This window comes from Pteropus vampyrus, unplaced genomic scaffold (assembly GCF_000151845.1).
Source record: "Pteropus vampyrus isolate Shadow unplaced genomic scaffold, Pvam_2.0 Scaffold501, whole genome shotgun sequence".
Taxonomy (NCBI): domain Eukaryota; kingdom Metazoa; phylum Chordata; class Mammalia; order Chiroptera; family Pteropodidae; genus Pteropus; species Pteropus vampyrus.
The window spans coordinates 340,655-359,680 of NW_011889282.1; the positions used below are offsets into that span (position 1 = coordinate 340,655).

The window sequence follows — 19,026 nt, forward strand, 5'->3', positions numbered from 1 at the left end:
AGGACAGGCGACAGCTGGGTGAGGAGGGGTGACCCGAAGGGAGCATCAAGGGAGGCTTCTGAGGTGCCGTGTCATTCTGTTTCTGAGTCCTGGCTACAGAGGTCTGTGTTTATTTTTGTGCGAGTCGATCGATTGTACACTTATGGTATGTGCAGGTTTCTGTATGTTAAATTTCAATAAAAATGTGGGAGATGAGGGAGAGAAGAGGGGGTAGGGACCAGGGCCGAAGAGATGGGGGAGTGGGAATGGGGCACAGTAAACAAATTACTGGAAGAGCCGAGGAAATCAGACCTCAGCATCTACACGGTGCCTTTGTCCAGGGTGTGCCCCCAGCAGGCGCCTGGCCGGGGCAGAGCAGACCAGCCCGTCCGAGGAAAGCAGGCTGAGCGCCTGCACCGATTCGGGCCAATGTTCCGGGTGAGAGCCAAAGGCTGTGTGACTGAGCTGTGGGTGGGGTGCTGGCGGCGGGCATGTCTGTGGGCCAGACCTTACCTTCCATGTACCCCTTGCCTCCTCCCAACATCCCTTCCGGCGTGACTCTGAGGTCCGCTCAGCTCAAAGACAGGAAGGCCCAGTTGTCATTCTATTTGCCTGTTATCCATCCATCCATCCATCCACCCATCTGACCACCCCCATCCGCCTGCCCATCCACCCCCCCCCCCCCCCCCCCCCCCAACCATCCATCCACCCCCATCCACCCGCTCGTCCGCCTGCCCACCTGCCCACCCATCTGCCCGTCCCCCATCCATCTACCCATCCATCCATCCATGCACTCTTCACTCATTCACCCACTCACTTGCTCACTCATTTGCCACTCTCTGGTGCCTCCTCTGTGCCTGGCACTGTGCCAGTGCTCCTCCCTGGTCTGTTTTCTGGAAAGTGCTTTGCTACCCTGCTGTAGCTCTTACGAAACATGGTCAGGTAAGCGAGTGTTGCCCAAGTGTGGGGACACACCACCCCTGTGGTAGGGGGTGATTTTAGGAGGCAGGCAAGTGGCTCCTGGATCCCTGCAGATGAATTGTATGAGAGGTGGGGATATGGGTGGCCCGGGGCAGGGGTCCTGATGCAGCCCCGGAGTTGGGACGATCCTGTCTCAGCACACGCCTCGGCCAAGCTCTGTTCCAGGGACTCCCACAGCTGGTCCTGCATCCCAGGAGAGGGACCTGCCCCAAGCCTTGTCCAGAGAGGCCAGTGACTCCGGGAGCCACAGTCTCTGCTGTCCCCTTGGCCAGAAGGTAGGCACATTTGGGAGGGTGGGGGGTGGACTATGGTGGGCTGACAGCAGCCACTGCCGGGCTCCAGTGGCACGTGACAATGTGACATGGTGAAAAATGGGGCTATGTTGTCAGATGGAGTTATTTTCAGAGGACATGCAAATCTGGATTTTTATTTGGATTTAACTTTTTTAATTAATGTATATTAAATTAACTAAAAAAAGTCGACAAATACTGGACCTACCAAAGGCAGGTTGTCTTAGGCAGGTTGTCTTGGGTAGGTGCAGCTGGCGCCAGCCTCCACGTCCGGGCAGGGTGGCGGTGTCCCACAGCAGACACCGGCGGGAGAACCTGCCCCTTCCCTCACACCGCTCCAGGGACCAGAAGCAAAACACATTCGACCCTGCGTGCCACGGGGCTGGGTCTGAAGTGAGGGGTGGCTGTGTGGCCACGGTGGAGCCCTGACCCTCTCTGAGCCTCCTCGTGCCTGTCCGTGAAACGATGGCACCGGCTGACCAGCTGACCTCTGGTGGGGGGAAGTGTCTTTTCATTTCGAGGTCGAAGGTCGGGCATTATCTGCTGCTTTTCCTCCACCACCTCTGCCCCCTCGCCTGAGCCTTGTCACCGCTCACCTGGATTTCTGCAACAGTCCCCTCTCTGGCTTCCCACCCAGAGGCAGCAATGGCCTCAACATGAGGATCAGATCACGTCACTGCCCTGGTGAAACCACCCGGCCCCTGCCGTGGCACTAAGCACGAGCTCAGTCTGCACGTGGCTGGGGAGTCCCGAGTGAGCTGGTTCCGGCCACCTCCGCTGCCCTCCACTCCGGCCACGCTGGCCTCCCTGCTCCTAGACCTCGCCCAGCACGCTGCTGGCTCAGGGCCTTTGCAAGGGCCGTTTCCGCTGCCCGAACCGTCCTGCTGTCCTGTCTACCTCAGGGTTTTCCGTCCTGGTTCCTCACTGCTCAGGTCTCCAGGGGGCCTCCCTGACCTTCTCGCTCACTCTCGGTCCTACCACCTGTTAGATTTTCATCGGCACCCTGCTTTTCCTCTGAGGTTATCTGGTTCTGGGGTTCATTTTCTGATTCAGCTTCTGATGGCCTCTACGAGAAATCATCCCTGAGGGGGGCTGTGTCTGCTTCACTCACCGATCCCTCTGGAACGCGGCAAGAATGGCTGCCTACAGGTCTCTAGAAGGTCTCGGCTTAGGCGCTAAGAGCCTTGTGATCTTGGACCAGTCGCCTCCCCACGCTGAGCCAGCCTCCTCATCTATCGGATGGGGCTGAAGTTCCCACATGAGCCCTCGGAGGTTGCTCAGAGAACTCGGGAGGTGGGGTACCAGTGATGCGGACCCCGGGACTGCCCACGTTACAGGGTTAGGACACGGTTTCAAGGCTTTAGAAGGACATTGTTAACCACGGGTAATCCGCATGTCCCGAGCTCCTGGTTTGCTGGGATCTTCTTGGGGACACAGCCACACGAACACCAGGGGGCGCCCGAGGCTTGGTGCTGGCCTGAGGCCCTGGAGGTGCGTTAAGGTCCAGGCCGCCGCTGGGTGGCTCCAGAGGCGAGTGTCCCCAGCTAACAGGGCTGTGCTACTCCACTGATGTTTGGTGTTACCAACGTCCCTTCCTTCACCAGAGGACGGTGAGTCTCAGTGGCGATTTAAAAAAGGGGTCCCCCCTTGTCCAAAGGAAAGCACTGTTGGTCCCCAAAAGGTTAGGGGGAAGTTTTAGGTCCATGAAATCTTAAATACTGCTGTTGGGTTGGTGTGACCAGGGTTGGGATTTGGGGCTCGTGGAAGAGGCTGCTGGGAAGGCGTGACAACCCCTATCTCAACACACACGTACACACAAGTACATACACGGACGTGCACATGCATGGATGCACACACATTAAACATACACATGTGTGCGCATGCAGACATGGGCACGTGCAAACACATACATGCAGAAGGATGAAGTCCCAGGAGCATCCAGAATAATTCATGTGTCTGTCACCAAAGGAAACATGCCTGTACATCTATCTGTCCCAAATTTGCAGCTCAACCGTGGGGTTTGGGGACTTTAGGGGGGGGCCTCCGGAGCTTCCTGGGCAAATGTCACTGGAGAGCATGCAGTGAGGAAAGTGTCGTGTACCCAAAGTTACTCAGATGAACGTTGAGCCACGGCCCTCTGTGGATTTGCACACATGCACTTAAAAAAAAAAATGGTTTCCATAAAAGGAATTTTGGTAATCACCTAATTTTTAATACAATTTTTATATACAAAAACCCCATTTCAAATGACTTGCTATACAAGACAAAACAAAAGCATCAGATTGCATGACTTTAGCAAATAATGAGTCTCCGACGCCTACAGACTTCGATCGCAGTTGGCAGCGTACAGGAATGTCAGAGTCACACCAACCACACGTTCAAGACAAACACGTTTATGTTTCCTTCCCTCCCTTTTATGTTTGTCTGGGTGCTTGAGAAATTTCAGACGACTATTTCAGCTTAGACTGCTGCCAATTTAGAACATTCACATCGTCTACGAGACTTGTTTTTACAAGCTCTTAAAAACATAATTATCCAATAGTAACATTCCTGAAAGTAAGAATAGAGAGAAGTGTTACCAAAATAGAAGGCTTTATTAAGAAAAATCTTTGGTAGTAACAGTATTTTAAATTCCTCTCAATGATATTTGATTAACTAGTAAAATAAATTCCTTCCACCTTTGAGCTACAGGAAAAAATAAAACCCCTCAAATCCACCGTAGAATCGATTTGGAAAAAAAAAAAAAACCTCAATAAATATCCTAAAGCTGCAAATGTGCCCCTGGGAACCTTAAGACTTCTTGAGACTCTCACGTCATCTTTAGAAATGGCTCTGAGGTCCTCTCACCGCCTGTCCAACTGTCGACCTGACTTTTTCTCACAAGGAGGACAGAACGATTGTGAGGTCAGCTCACGGCGGTGGCGGGAGGTGTGTGGCTGACAGTGGGGACCCCGAATGTGCCGGTCACCTGCTTCCTCAGGGCCACCCGCACCCCTCCAGTTCTCCAAGAGTAAAGGTGATGCTCCCACGCCCTCTGATGGGTGGGGCCAGGCCACCCCCCGCACTCGCTGGCACTCGCACGCATTATCGCTCTATCCCCAGCAATCATTCCGATTAACCTTGAATAATGAAGATAAAAAAAAATGTCCCTGCCTAACGGGTTTGTGCAAAAACGAGGAGGAAACAAACCAAAAACAACAACAGAAAAAAGACCAAAAAAAAAAAAAAAAAAAAGTCCTATCAGGAGGTGGTCTGCCAGGTCTGCTATAAACATGGAACCACCAGGCCTGATGGGGCTGGAAGCCGCCTGCCCCGGGGGAGGGTCCCATCGGTGGGGACGCCGGGGGCTCTACAGGACGCCCCCGTGGTACTCGGGGCTGTCCGGGCCGGCTTTGGGGCTGTGGTTGTTGCACGGCTCGTCCTTCCTCCGGCCCTTCTCCATCCACGTGTCCAGCAGCTGCTGCCTGCCCTGCTCCTCCCTCATGAATAGCTCCACCATGAGCGCCTTCTCCTTGTGGATCTGCTGGCTGATGTCCTTGGGGATGTCCGGGATGACCCAGTCCACAAAGTCACTCATGAACATGACCAGGTTCTGGAAAGAGAGTCGGCATGCGGGGGTGAGGGGGAGGGCCCCGGAATCGCTCCCACCACCTCTCCCCGCCTGCAGCACCTCCCCCCCGCCGACCCCGTCAGTCCCGGCCCCGTGACTTCAGGCGCCACCTTTGAGCTCCCTGGGCCTCGGTTTCCCAGAAAGTATAAACAAGGCAGGAAACCAGCCAGCAGGCCCTTCAGAAATGTTCGCCAGCTTTCTTGTAAGAATCTGAGCTCAGCGAATAGGGAAGGTCTCTGAAGGAGTCCAAATTCCTTGGCTGGAAGGCTTAAGAAATGATCCAAGTGATCACGTATCACCCAATATGGCAAGTGTTAAGGCTTTAAAGAAAACCATTTAGATAAAAACAGCACAAAAATGGATGGAACCGAAACTCCGATGATTCCGAAGGCGTTTCGCAGTTTGCAGGGCCTCCCGGGGTCACCCCGAGCGTTTCTCACTAGAGAAATCTCTGGTGCGGAGAACGCAGACGAGTTGGCTTTTACGAAATCACCAACATCTTTGCTTTTTTAAAAACTCCTGTCTAGTGATGATTTGTTAGCACGTCCGCTGACTCAGTTGCTCTGTCGTGGAGGTAGCTGTGTCTCTAGCCCCCTTTCTCAGTCGGTGCTCCCGGCCCCCAGCTGTGGCCGATGTCGGCTGCTAATGCTCACAGTTGCCCCCTCTCCAGGGAACTGCCCCCTCCCGTCCCTCTTCCCTGCCTGGACAGCCCACAGCCAACGACTGGCCAGCGTGAGCAGACGAAAGGTGCTCTCTTGCCTCGAGGTGGGCCCAGGGCGCCTCGCAGGGCCAGGCAGGGCTGTCTCCAGCCAAGACCGCCTACCTGCTGGGCTCCCTCCCTCTGTTGGGGGCTTCCCTCAATAACCCGTTTGCACAGAATCCTTGTCTCAGGCTCTGCTTCTGAGGAACCCGGCCCGGACACTTGTTCTGACTGCAGAGTGCTCTGAAAAGCTGACAAATGAGGCAGTGGAGCCTCAGGGAGTGGACATTCTGCCTGAAGCCACACTGTGTGCCAGGGACAGAGCTGGGGCTTGAACCCAGTTCCCGGGATTCCAGGTGCTAGGGAGGCACACATGAACCTCAGCAGGGCTCCTGTGGCTGAGGATGCTCCCCCATCTTCGGGACGTCAGATGCCATGGGTGCTAGTCTAGTCCCTAATGTGGGGCCCTGTCCACTGGGAATCACTCCGGCCTCAGAATTAGCTCATTTCCCTCCCCAGAAATGGGCCGCATGAGGCCAAGTCCCCTGGCTGCTGGCCGGGGGCTGGAGTCCCCTGGGAGCCCCCCTGCCTGTACTGGCCCTGTCCACAGGAGACATCTCCTGCTACACAGAGGCGGTGAGGGACAGAGAGGGGAGACTGAGGCGGGGTCTCCCTCCTGCCGTGCCTCCTTCGATAAAGACCATTTGTGCTGAACTAAGCCTGCCCTCTGCCAGCCCTGGTGCCCCTCCTCTGGCCCCGTTTTCTCATGGGGTCCTCCAGGGACCTGTCCTCGCAGGTGCCTGGGCTGCCGGCCCTTGGGGCTCCCGGAGCAAGCTCTGCAGGCACCAAGCCCCAACCCTGGCTGGCTTCCGCCTCCCGGCCCGTTCTGAGCACAGAGAGCGTCCTCGGGGCCCAGTCCCCAACCCCGCAGGACACACGCACCTGGAAGACAATGACGAATGCCAACCGCGCTGCCAGGACGGCCCAGAAGTCCTTGGAGATATCATACTTGTGCTCTGACCACGGGGGCTCCCGATAGTCTTTGTACCTGCGGGAGATGACGGGGTCAGGGTGGGCCTGCGAGAGGAACTCGGGGTTCTGCCCGGTACCCTGTAGCTCTGACGGAGTGTTAAGAAAGCCTCAGGCAGAGGGCCCTCCCTCAGGGGCACCGCCCCAGGCTAGTGGCTCGGGTGGCTGGTGCCTCTCTCTCTGTGTTGGAGTGGGGTGGCCGGGACCCACCGTGGGCTGGGCAGGGCCCGAGGGGCTTTGTGGAAAATGCAGACCCTGGAGGTGTCCCCGTAGGTCCAGCCGTAGGCCCCCACAAGTGGGTTCTGGGGCCATCTGGTAAAGCCCCTTTTCCAAAAAGGAGTCCTGCCTGAGTGAGACTCAGCAGGCCATGCAAAGCAAGCGGGGCCTCTCTGGTTGAAGCAGGGTGGGGTTCCCTAAGCCTGGCTCCCCTGACCTCAACCCAAACCCACCATCCTCACAGCTCGAGGCTGCATTCCATGAAACCCACGTTGAAAAGCACCTGTCCAGTCTCTCCCCTCTTTGCACAGGAAACTATTGGAAAAAACTAAACGTTTTCTCGAAGCGGCCTGTATAGGAGGTTAAACACACAACCGGTGTGCTTGGGGCCCGCCGGCCACCTGTCCCCACGAGGCCCAGAGTCCAGGGGCATCGCCTGCTGTCTCTTCTGGCTGTGGCCTGTTGCCCCTTATCTCCACGTGACCCCAGTCCTCCCCAACTTATCACCTTTAGACACTGCGCGTCGACATCCAGCTTGGAGGGACAAGCGCTCTCGTATGCGCCCCCCTCCCCCAAGGCTCTACCACCGTCCCCCGATCTTTATTTCTTGTCTGTCCCCTACTGCACCAGTGGGGTGACGGCCACCTCCCATGCTTCAGGTCTTCCCGTTCCCTTCCTGGAGGCCCAGAGATGCCTAGGACGAGAACCTGGATTCCTGTCTCCACCTAGGCCCCCCGACTGCTCCCTGAATTTGGGGGACGTGTGAGTTTAATGGGGCTGACAGCGAAAGGCTGGCAGGGGCAGCTTCCGGCCGCTGGGTCGCAGGTCTGCCCTGCTGGTCACTGAGAGGCTGGGGGCCAGGGGCGGAGGCCAGGAGAGTAGCACCTGGCTCTGTGGGCACGGCCGGGGCCTGGACCCAGGTCCAGCTCCTGCCTTTCGGTGTGAGTGTCCCTGGGCAGCTGCACGGCCCCTCTGGGCCTTGGCCTGGCATTCCCTCACTCTATCGACCGGCCACGACGTGCCGGGCCCCATTCCCAGTATAGATTCGGGGGAATGCGACAGACGGGGCCGCTGCCCACAGAGCTTTGCGTCTGGAGGGAGCTGGATGGGAGTCCCTGAGGGCCAAGCTGCCAACCCCAGAGACAGGATCAGGCTGGGAACACACTCTGTGCCAGCTGCTGGGCGACGCGTAGGTTGTACAACCCGATCTCCAGCGGGGACCGCAGCCAGCGTGTCCTCCCAGCATCAGAAGCCACATGCGTTTGTTCCTTGCTCTGTCCCTATGCTCACAGCCAGCCGCGTCGGGAGGCTGGGAAACGTGTTTGGCCCACCTGGCAAACTCCTGTGCATCCCTCAAAGCCCACTGCTCACGGACCGGTCCAGATGTTTCCCCGCCCCCCACCCATGCTGACCTCGATCGTAGAAGAGCTTATTTTTCTCCTTGGCTTTCGTCAGCAGCCTGCCAGCTCCCGTGGGGAGGATAACGATGCTAGCAGTGAGCGTTAAATGAGATGATCCCGTTTCAGGGACAAACGGCAGCCAGCAGCGTCGCAGCTCTCAGCTCTGCTGGCCGCTTCCCCTGCACCCGCCGCCCCAGGCTAGGCTGGCCTCTGCTCCCCCGGCCACCAGCTCCTCCAGGGGCCTCTGAGGGGACCGCTCATAAAATGACCACATATTTCTCCACCCTTTCCTGATCACTCTTCCTCTAAAATTCACCTTTAGTGAAACGGGTCAAGTGCAAGTGTTCTTGGTGCTGCCTGACTCGTGGGGAGTCCAGACCGGAAGCCTGGGGCTTGGGCTGTGCCTGCCTGGCGCCTGGAGCATGTGCCTGCGGGAGGATCAGCTGCCCCTTTCCTGGCTCCCGGCTGCTGACACCGTGTCCTCCCCCAGGGGCCACGTGGAGGGCTGGGGCAGACCATCAGGGCCTTGCTCCGACGTGTGCGCCACGGACGTGCGGGCGGTGGGAATTGGAAGCTGAGACCGTGTGGTGTTGCGTGTCTGGTGTGTCGGTTGGCAGGCCTGGCTCTGGCTTGATCCTCCACTGCTGTGCCAGGTCCCAGGGCAGGTGCGGTCCCCTCCCTGGCCCAGAGCACGCGGGACAGCGTGTCACTGCCCTCCAACTAGCCGGGGCCAGCCGGGAGCGTCTGCTGCTGGGGCGCTTGGCTGCCTTTCCCAGAGCCGCCCTACTGTGTGCTGTTTTTCTATTTCTTGAGCCTGTTTTTTTTTTCCCTGCAGCCACAGGCCACTTGTTGCTGCTGTCAGTGCCTTGGACCTGGGTGTCCCCTCTCCTCCCTGCTGCTTGGTCAAGCATGATGGGGACACATGGGTCAGCTTATAAGAACTACGTGTAAAGTCAGGGTGAACAGCCTCCCCTGTGCGGGAAGGGCCGAGCTTCCCCGCAGGGGCTGCGTGACGTGTATTTTGCCCCCGAGGGCTTTTGCGTGCTGAGTCTCGGCTGGGTGAGAGGCCGGGGGGCGGTCAGCGGATGCTGAGTGCACCGTGATTATGGACTCTCCTTCCCTGCTGTCAGCCTCACGTCAAAGCCATGGTCAACAGCACGGCAGCAGCCCGGTTCCTGACCCCGGGAGCCCGGATGTGCCGTCAGTCTCAACAACCCCCCTCCCTCTACACTTTATGCTGCAGAGAGACGAACCGGGGCTGCCGTCCCCACCCACAAACACGCCCATCCTCACCTCCGCTCTGACCCGCCTCGCGGCTCGCCCGGAATGCGCCCCCGCGCGCCCTTCGGCTGGGCTTCCGGCCACTTTCGCCCGTTATGCCAGTCCATCTATGCTCACGTCATTCCCCTGCACAAGGGCCCTGCACAGCAGGGATCACGTCACCCCATCCCAAGTCCACAGCCCCCAACCCAGGCTGGCACATCCGGGCTGACGCACGCGAACGGCCAGGTCTCGGCTCTGCCTCTCACCCCTGACCCGCCTCCATCTTCCCTGGGGTGCCCCCTGCACGCCCCAAGCTCCTGGTCAGCAGGCAGGGCCCTGCAGTCTGTCTGTCTCAGACATCTGTTGCTTTGGCCTGTTTAACATCCATCACCCCCTCTTTAAGTCACAGCGCCCTAGTTTTCCATGGGACTCCCCCAATTCCCCACACCTTGCACATAGCCCAGGCCTAGCCAGGAAGAGCTCTATGCCCTCTGGCAACAGCTATTGATTTGGGGATCGGCCTGTGACCCAAGTCAGGCCAGCAAGACTTAATCTTGGGGCGTCTGCCGACTCTCAGGAGACTTTCCTCCCACTGGGACTGCTGGGCAGGGTGGATGCAAAGCAGGAGCTGCTGGGGCCCCTCTGCCCGCCAGGACTCCATGCCGGCCTGCAGGAGAGCAGAGAGGGGAGGCAGTGCCCGGGCAGGGCCTGATGGCGGCCGAGCCCCTGGATCCAGCTGTGCCTGCAGCTGCCCTGAACTTCCTAGTCAGTTACTTCCTATCCTTACCCCCGGGATCATTTTGTTTTGTTTTTTTCTTCTCTAAAACGAGATCGAGCTGCTCTGTGACTTGCCCCTGAAGGAATCCAGGCTGGAACGGGGGACATCCCCCCAAATGCGGTACCTGCAGATCTGCACCTCGTAGCCCAGGTCCAGGGGGTCGCTGGGCGCCGTGCCGTCCTGGAAGTCGCTGACGTTGAAGGAGGACAGCGTGTGGTTGACGAAGCCGTGCATGGTGCCGTTCTCGCTGTAGGTGTATAGGTACACCAGGCGTGGGATGAAGTCGGACGTGAAGGAGATCACAAACGCCTGGCCGGAGACAGTGGGTGAGCGCGGGCCCCCGCGGGGGACGGAACACCCCCCACGGTGCCGGCACCTGGCCGTGTGACACTCTGCCCACGAGCCGGAAACGTGACCATAATATCCGGTGGGCAGATGAAGGGCTGGGGGTACTCCTGTCAGCCCCGCGGCAGCCTGAGGAGCTGGGGACAGGTGGCCCGAGTGGGAGGGCGTGAGGATGAACGCCAACCGTCTCTCACTGGCTGCGTGGCCTCGGGCAAGTCACCTAACCTCTCTGTGCCTCTATTTGCTTGTCAAATGGCCAATGACACCCAGTTTACCTGCCTTGCCTTCCCGGCTCGTCTGAAAGGGAACGAGGCAGGGAGGGGACAGTGCTTTGTAACTGAAGTTCTCGCCCAGCTCATCCTGTCCCAGAGCTGTCTCTGGGACAGCCAGCATGGTGACAATATCAGAGCAGGCACCCGGAGCCTGCCGGTCAGGAGTGAAGTCCAGCTCTGCCTCTTTCTGGCTGCGAGATTTGGGCAAGTCCTCTGACCTCTCTGTGCCTGGCTCTCTCACCTGTAAGATGGGGTGACATCTCCCTGCCTCCGTGAGCTGTGTGTGCACTAGTGAGTGGGTGCACTGAATGAGCTCAGAAGGGCCTGGAACATTCTAGATGCTCAATAAATAGTAGCTGCCATTATTACTGCCACCTGGGCCTTGCTGTAACATGTCAATACAACCAAGACACTCCTCCAGCCCGGGGCTGCACCCAGGCTGGTGGCAGAGACCTGCCTAGCTCCCCTGGAAGGGACGCCCGGCCGGTGGCAGCTCGGGCAGGTCTTCTATTGGTCGAGGTCCCGATGTCACTTACGTTGATAATGACGGCAAGTTTCCCGACGCCTCTGAGAATATTGTACCAGATTCCTGGGGGAAATAGAAGCACAGGGTTACGACGCTCCGGCTGGCACTTTTCTGGGGGTGCAGTCGGACGCTTGAGAGTGCGGAGCTGTTCAGTGGGGGGTACCCGGGGGAGCCAGGTTGACCGCAGCCTCTGAAAGAGGCGCCGAAACACAGCTGGCTCGAGGGAGTGGCTGCGGACCGGCTCCTGCGGACCCGCGTCTACGCTCACCGGCTTGGGTGCCGTTTATTTTCTAAAGCAACGCAGATTCATTTGGGTGCAGCTTCTGCTCGGAGAGCCTGGAGACCAAACCCACGAGGTTCGGTGTCCTGGACGTGTGATGCGGCTCTAGCACTAGGATGACTGTATTTAGGGACAGGCCAGGGCCAGAGAGCCAGCGGCATCCAGCCGGTGAGGCCGGCTCACGTCCTGGGTGGGACGATGTGCTCTCAGTGAGGAGCAAACCATTTCCCGCTGGACGCGCCTCTGCTCCTGGCCGCCACGCACAGTGTTGTGCCGGACCCCAGATGAGCGGGCTCGCCACTTTGCCCCCCGAGAAGCACGTGTCCCTCTGCTGGCCGGGCCCAGGAAGGAGGTGTCCTATCCAGGGGCCAGCGCAGGCCCTGCTGTGGGCCCTTGATGCTCTGACTCCTGGAAGGGGGCCCAGTGAGCCCCACCAGGCCAGGAACCCTGCGCCGGGCGCTCACTCTCCCTGCCCCAGATGTGAGACGGAGAATGACCAGCACTTCTCAGAAAGGGCGGGAGGGGCAAGGGCCGGTCACTGGGTCACCGTCATTACAGAAGAACGTGGTAGGGTGGGGCTTCTCTACGCAGGGCAGAGGCTGCTCAGGCCGGGAGAGCAGTGAGCATCGTGGGGTGTCTCCCAGGCCTGACCCTTAGGCCTTGTTTTGCTGGCGGCCTGCACAGACGAGGTCAGGCCCGCATGGCCCTGAAGCTAGACACCACAGGCCGGAGGCTGCGTGCAGGATGGCGTGCGAGGTGCCGAGACCGCTGGCTCCCCAGCCCTGACTGGCGACAGTTCTGGGACAGCCCTAGTGCCCACGGCAGACCCGCGCGTGCAGGAGGCAGTGGGCACCCTCCCGCCTCCTGTCCACCGTGGTTGTCTCCTGCCCTCCCCGTGGAGCAGGAAGCCAGCCACGCACCCTGCTTGGTGGCCGTGAGAGCACTCTTTGTGTGGTGTGCTGGCCACTCCCTCGGGCCTCCTAGGGCCTGAGTTCGAGACCTCCGAGGTGGGGTGCTGGGGCACAGGTGAGCCCGGGAAGTTGAAGTGTCTGAGCACGGGGCTCCCACGGGAGGCAGCAGCCAAGCTCTGTGGGAGGAAATGGCATCTGCGGCTGGCCCCAGTGACTGGCCTGATGAGCCAAGAAAGGTGACAACAAGACACGGATGGGCCAGGGAGCGCGCTCTGGAGCCGGGAGCGAAGCCTGTCCCACGAGTGCAGTGCCATCTTTACGTCTAGACCTACGGCGTCTGCGAGGTCCCCACACCAGAACACTGGGGTCATCGTGTTCCAAAAACGTGAAGCCAGGACGCCAGCCCCTCTGGGTCCTGACCCTCCCTCCCAGGGACGCACAGTCCAGGGTGAGAGCCGCCACTCGGATGGTCTCCAGGAAAAAGGGGACAATGCTTGGGGGGAAAAAAATCTCTGGGCTCCCCGTATGGAAATCTCACAGAGGGAAGCGTCCAGCTTCTCGGAGGCTTGGCTGCCATCCAGGGACGCTAAGCCCCCTTTCCAAGAACAGACGGGGAGGTGTTTAGTCACCCCTGACCGCACACAGTGCCCGGCAGCTGAAAGCAGGCAGAAGTTTGTCACTTGGAGCCTCTGAAGGAGGAGGGCGAGAGCAGGAAGCACGTTAATCTGGTGTCAAAGGTCAGAGCCAGGAAGCCGAAGCCCGTTCCCACGCACAGGGCTGGGTCCCGGGGTGACACGCCACGCCCCCTCTCTGTGCCATCAGGGCGCCTGTGCTTTGTGGCGGAGCTTCCCCCAGCCACCCGGCCCTGTGGATGCAGGTCATGGGGGGCCACCGGGGCCCTCTGTCCCCACAGGCCGCACACGGATCACAGGAGGAATACAAAAGCCTCTTCAAGGAAAGCACACAGCGCGGAGCCCGTAAACAAACCAGTGAAAGACAGCAGATGTCTGCAGCCAACCAAGCGGAAAGCAGGAAGCGGGCGGCTGACCCGCGGGGCCCGGGGAGGGGCCGGCAGCCAGAATCCCCAAGATGTGCGCGTCCAAGCCCTGCTCGCGGTGGGAACAACAGCCACGCGGGACCATGGAGGCCGGGCGGCCGTCCCAGGCTCTCTCTCACCCTGGTGAGTTTGCGAGTTAGGATGTAGCCGCAGGGGACAGCCAGGGCTTTGCCCAGCAAACGGTGCCAAAGCAAACAACACAGCCACCGTGGACGCGCCGTGGGCCTCCGGGCACCTGAGAATCCGGCCTTTGTAAGGAATGAGTGACAGGGAGGCCACACTCTTTGCTTTGCTGCCACTGGGCACGGAGCTCCAGCATTCCCAAGGGCTGCCCAGGGCACGCCTAGCAGGCCGCCCCGTCCTGAGAGAGGTGCGCGGCGAGGGGCTGAGGTCTGGCACGCTCCGGTTCCAGCTCGGCTCTGCCTCAGCCACCTGGCCTCAGAGTCCCCGTCCAGACGGTGGGGCAGAGGATCCGACCGACAGCCCTCATGAGGTTCCTCGGGGACCCAACAGCTGAGCCCCACGGGAGATGTTTGATGCCGGACACCACTCCCTGGGGTCTGCCCTCGGAGCAGGTGTGATGTGCTTACAGGGGGCCTGGGCGGTGTCACCTGGGACTTCAGAGGGGCTTTGCAAACCCGGTGGTGGCCCGATCCCAGCACAAGGACTGTGTTCGCATGGCCCACGAGCGAAGAGTGGCTTCTTACGTTTTTAGGTGTTAGATGAAGAAGACACGGGAGACTTGGCCTCCTGGTGAGAACGGCTGCTCTGACTTGAGGACGTGGCCTCTTGGTCCGTGGGGACCGGGGACCGAAACATTGACTCTCTGGCCCTTCCCAGAAACTGGGTGCTGAGCCCCAACCATGTGCGGGAGAGAGGCCACGGGTGGGACGGATCAGGGGCCAGAAGGGACTTCCGCGGGCCAGCTGGCTCGGGGGCCTTCACGACCATTTAAATCATACCCATAGCTTACAGGACGTCCAGTGCAAAGACTCAGGAAGCCCGCTGAGTCTTTGCTGATGGTCTGCGGCCGAGGGAAGCCGAAGCGCCACAGCACAGGGTGACGGCCGCACCTCCCGGTCTGGCTCATGTGTCCCTCCCTACAGAATGCCAGGGTCTCCCAGCCACAGTCTCTCCACGGACCAGTCGCATACACGGACCCGTCGCATACACGCGGGGCTGTGGGGTGAACCGGCCGACGCCACCGGTGCACGAGCATGTTGAGTCATAAAGATGGCAGTTTCCTGCAGTTCAGCCTCGGAGGCCACACGTGTAGAGGCCGGAGCTGAGGCTACCTGGCGGCGGGTAGTGGAGGACGGCGTCCGCCAGCAGAGGCCCACACGGGGACGCTGACAGGATGGGATGCCCACGGGGATGACCCAACGCCCAGGGCTGCAGAAGCTCCTGGAGGCCCTGCCTTTTAGCAAGATTGTGTCTGGCCACGAAAAACCAGCCCAATGGGGTCCTACCATGCTGCTATCTAATCCTCATTTTGGTAAAATCACAAATGACATCTCGATCGTGCATTCCAATCTGTGTATTTCAAGAGCTAGCACACAAGTGCTGTTCTCACTAAAACCGTATCATACAGGAGGTCAAATGAACATGTTTTTGTGACCTTCTACCTCGTTTCAAGATAAAATCCCGACAAAGACTCTTACATTGTCACCGTGAAAACTGGGTCCTGGTTTAAGTTGACTCCCTTTAAGACGGGCACGGTCCCTGTTGGCGCGGGCCGGCTTTGTCCGAGGCACGCGTGGGGCTCTGAGCCCTGCCCTCGATCTCCCCGCATCCCTTACCACCCCCGCCAGACGGGCACCTCCATCCGCTTGAATGCCTCTGCTGACGGGGAGCTCACCGCTCCATAAGGAAGGTGGCTCCATTTTTGACGCTCTATTATGAGTTATTCCTCGTGCTGCCATTAGAGGTGCCACCCCAAGGCCCAGCCCCTCCTCCGCATGGAGGAGGAGCCCCTTAGTGACCCCGGCTGCCTCTGGGCCTGGACCCCTACAGGCAATGCTCTTCCTTCGTCAGCGGAAGGGGGCGTCTTCCTTCCCTCCTTTCCTTTTGGTGAATATTAAGTGATCACATGACACCCTCTGTCAGAAGGCGCTAGCTAAGCAGCTAACACGAGCTTCCCCCCCACCCCCCCCACCCCCCGGTCTAGCTCTGTGCTCTGGGGGGGGCCCACACACCTGACGTGGGAGGGGGTGTGGAGGACCATCTGAGAGGAGGTCGCCTCAGGGACGGTGAGGGTCTGGTATCTGGGACTGCCTCTTTCCGTGGCTGGCACCTCTCAGGAGTCAGGAGGTCGGGGCGGTTAGGGGCCGTGGGGCCTCGCGTCACCCCTGCCCGCGTCTGCGCCTCCACCCAGGCAGGGTGCGGCGAGGAGCCCGTGGGGACCTGCGCCTGCCCCACTCTGTCGGCTCCGGCTCCGGCTCCTGCAGCGCAGGACCGCTTCCCCCACCCGGCCCGCCACGCTCAGAACCCTGCGTCAGCTCACCGATGTCTTTGGCTCTGACGGCCACCGGCCTTCGCAGCTCGGTGACGAACTTTTTGGCGTCCAGGCGGATCTCGATGATGTTATTCAGCAGCGCGAACAGCGGGGCCAGGGGGAAAGACGCGACGAACAAGGTGACAAAGCCGAACTGGATGACTGCAAAGACAGCGGAGGCCCTGAGCACACGCCGTGCCCCGCCCCCCACGCGCCAGGCCCCGCCTCCCGCGCGCCGGCCCCGCCTCCCACACGCCGGGCCCCGCCTCCCACGCGCCAGGCCCCACCTCCCATGCGCCGGGCCCCGCCTCCCACACGGGGGTCCCTGGCGGTCCCTGCCGCCTTGAGCCGCGGAGCTGAACGAGTCAGGTTTGGTGGGCGCCCGGCCTGCCGTGTGTACCCTGCACACGTGTAGGGGTGACCCGGGGCCAGGACGGAGCTGCCAGTGGACCTCACTGTTGACTCTTGAATAATGGGCGTGTACTCAATTACCGTATATCTAAACTTTCAGTCACCCATAATGAGAAAAAGGCCCCAGTGAGCACACAGGCCAGCCTCTGTCATCCATGTCTGGGCTGCAGAGGGCCTTGGTTGGGCCCTATGCTCCCATCAGCTAGCACAGCGGTCCCCAACCTTTGTGGCACCAGGGACCCGTGCTCCTACGAGAGAGAATCTAATACCGATGATCTGAGGCGGAGCTGAGCGGTGATGCTGGCGCTGGGGGCAGCTGCAGATACAGATGAAGCTTCGCTCCCTTGCCTGCCGCTCACCTCCTGCTATGTGGCCCGGTTCCTAACAGACTGGTACTGGTCCACGGCCTGGGGGTTGGGCACCCCTGAGCCGGAGGTTCCTGGGCCTGGGGGTGTCTACCAGCATCGCTGTGTGCCCTGCCGTCGGGCCTCGGGGAGCTGCTGTCCAGGGCACCCTCACCTCTGCCTCATGTCCCGCCCTCTCGCTCCTTGTCCTCATTGTGGGCAGGCCGGCAGCCGGGCTTCTCTGCCGGATGCTGCAGCAGCGCTGGGCTGGCCCCCAGGAGGGCTGGGAGACTGCTCAGCAGAACTGCGTGGGGCGGCTGGTTCAGGAACTAAACAGTGGGACTGTCCCTGGCACTCCGTGCCAGGCGGTAAACTAGGAAGCGACAGAACGTCGCCCTTGCCTGGCTGGCTGAGAGTGGCCATTGTTAGCGCAGTGGGTGGGGTGCTCCTATGAACGCTGGTCTCATGTGAAGCCTCGGGGGTTAGAGGGCCTTTGGATAAGCTCAGCATGCAGGCCGGGCGGCTGCTGAGGCTGAGGCTGTGGGTCCCTCACTCCTCTTGCGTGGATGGGCCAGGAATGGGGGCAGGAGGGAAGTGGGAGCCTTGCTGGGGCTGGGGTGGAGGTAGGACGGCCCTGCTGGGCCTTTCCTTCTGCCGGTGGGCACCCGTGTGCTCCGGGGTCCTGGCCGAAGCCAGCCTAGCGAAGACAGGCAGCGGGCATGGCGGGGTGAAAGCCAGCAAGCGCAGAGTGCGCCCCAGACGGTGGGCTGAGGTGCGGGACACCGGCGGCCGTCCCCGGGTGGGCAGGAGAAACCTACCCCAGGATCTAATTTCATCAAACCCCAGGGGCGCATGGGACTCAACCTCCAGCCACGACAGAAATTAAAATCTGGGACAGGACCGTTGGTCTCGTGGCCCGCAGACACATGCTGCTCTCTTGAGGTCCGTCCTCCCAGGAAAGGCAGCTGGGCGGCCCCCTCCCAGACCCCAGGCTGAGTGTAAACAGCCCACCTGCTTGCGGTTCAGCCTGGACTTCACTGGGGGGTGGGGACAGAGAATGTCACCTAAAAACAACACCGCTTCCTTTCCTAAAGCCTCCAGGTTCTTTTCCTTCTGAGTTAGGAGGAGCGTGGGGGACCATGTGGCATTAGGGGACGGTGTTCCGGGCAGGGTCCTGCTCGTGCAGGCCTGGCGGGGGACAGGGTGGCCGGCGCAGAGGGGAGAGGGCGGGGGATGGGGAAGTGGGGCCAGGGAGGCCCGGAGGCTGCCAAGCGAGCGGCAGGCCCTTGATCTCCTCACACCTCTCCCTCGCCCTGTGGGCACCCTCCTGCCTGGTGACGTGGCTGCAGGTGCCAGGGCTCCGTTGCTGGGTGCCCGCTGGGCGCCTGCTCTGTGCCAGGCCGTCGGCAGTGCCCGCCCGCCCGGGGACAGGACCCCGCCGCCCGCAGGCCCGCACGCCCACGCACTCATCTCCATGTACTCCGGCGTGAGCCCCGCGAACGGCTCCAGCGTGAAGTCCGCCTCGTACCGCCGCCGCCTCTTCGCGTACTCGTCGCGGTCGCAGGGGCTCTGGGGCTTCAGCCGCAGGTAGCGGATGAACTTCTTCATCTTCCTGTGAGAACCGCAGCGTCGCCTCAGCTGGGCCCCCCGGGGCAGGCCTGGGGGCTGGTGTCTGCACCCCGGGCTGTGGTTCTCGTCCGCTGAGCCACCCGTCCCACAGCCTGGGCTACCGTGCTGGCCATGACCTCTCTGTCCACGGTCCCTTCCCTCCTTTCCCCCAGAGTCAGGGTCAAGTGTCACTGCTTTGCTTGCGACATAAGGAAACAGAGGCACAGGGAGGGCAATGGGCCACCTAAAGCCATGGGGAGGCCCTGAAGGTGTCCCTAAGTCGGCATCACGGGGGAGACAGGAAGTGGATCATGGGAAATCATCCAACATGTCCCCAACTCCAGAGGGCTGGGTGCCTCAGGGAGGGAATGGGACCCAGTTCCGAAGGCACGGCCTCCACCTGCTGAGCACGTGGGTTTGGGGTGCCGTTGGCACCCTGCGTCCTCAGCCGGTCTGGGGGGCAGAGGATCGCCGGCCCCTCCCTCCCCTTGCCCACCATGCTCTGTCCTCCCCGTCTGGCACCAGGCCCCAC

The 19,026-nt window shown here is 60.6% G+C and overlaps 2 protein-coding genes across 2 annotated transcripts in view; both read right to left on the bottom strand.

Moving 5' to 3' along the window:
- FADD (Fas associated via death domain) overlaps positions 1–499 on the bottom strand; it is an 11,403-nt gene extending 10,904 nt beyond the window's left edge. The window contains exon 1 of the mRNA XM_023524848.1: positions 493–499. Coding sequence (XP_023380616.1) covers positions 493–499 — 7 coding nt within the window. The remainder of the gene's footprint in view (positions 1–492) is intronic.
- Positions 500–4,589: 4,090 nt separating this feature from the next.
- The window catches only part of ANO1 (anoctamin 1), a 40,354-nt gene continuing 25,917 nt past the window's right edge, over positions 4,590–19,026 (bottom strand). Inside the window, exons 10-15 of the mRNA XM_023524850.1 lie at positions 18,353–18,498; positions 16,141–16,293; positions 11,400–11,452; positions 10,371–10,555; positions 6,503–6,608; positions 4,590–4,842 (exon numbers count right to left, since the gene is read on the bottom strand). Of these exons, the coding sequence (XP_023380618.1) occupies positions 4,600–4,842; positions 6,503–6,608; positions 10,371–10,555; positions 11,400–11,452; positions 16,141–16,293; positions 18,353–18,498 (886 nt within the window). The 3' untranslated portion in view covers positions 4,590–4,599. The remainder of the gene's footprint in view (positions 4,843–6,502; positions 6,609–10,370; positions 10,556–11,399; positions 11,453–16,140; positions 16,294–18,352; positions 18,499–19,026) is intronic.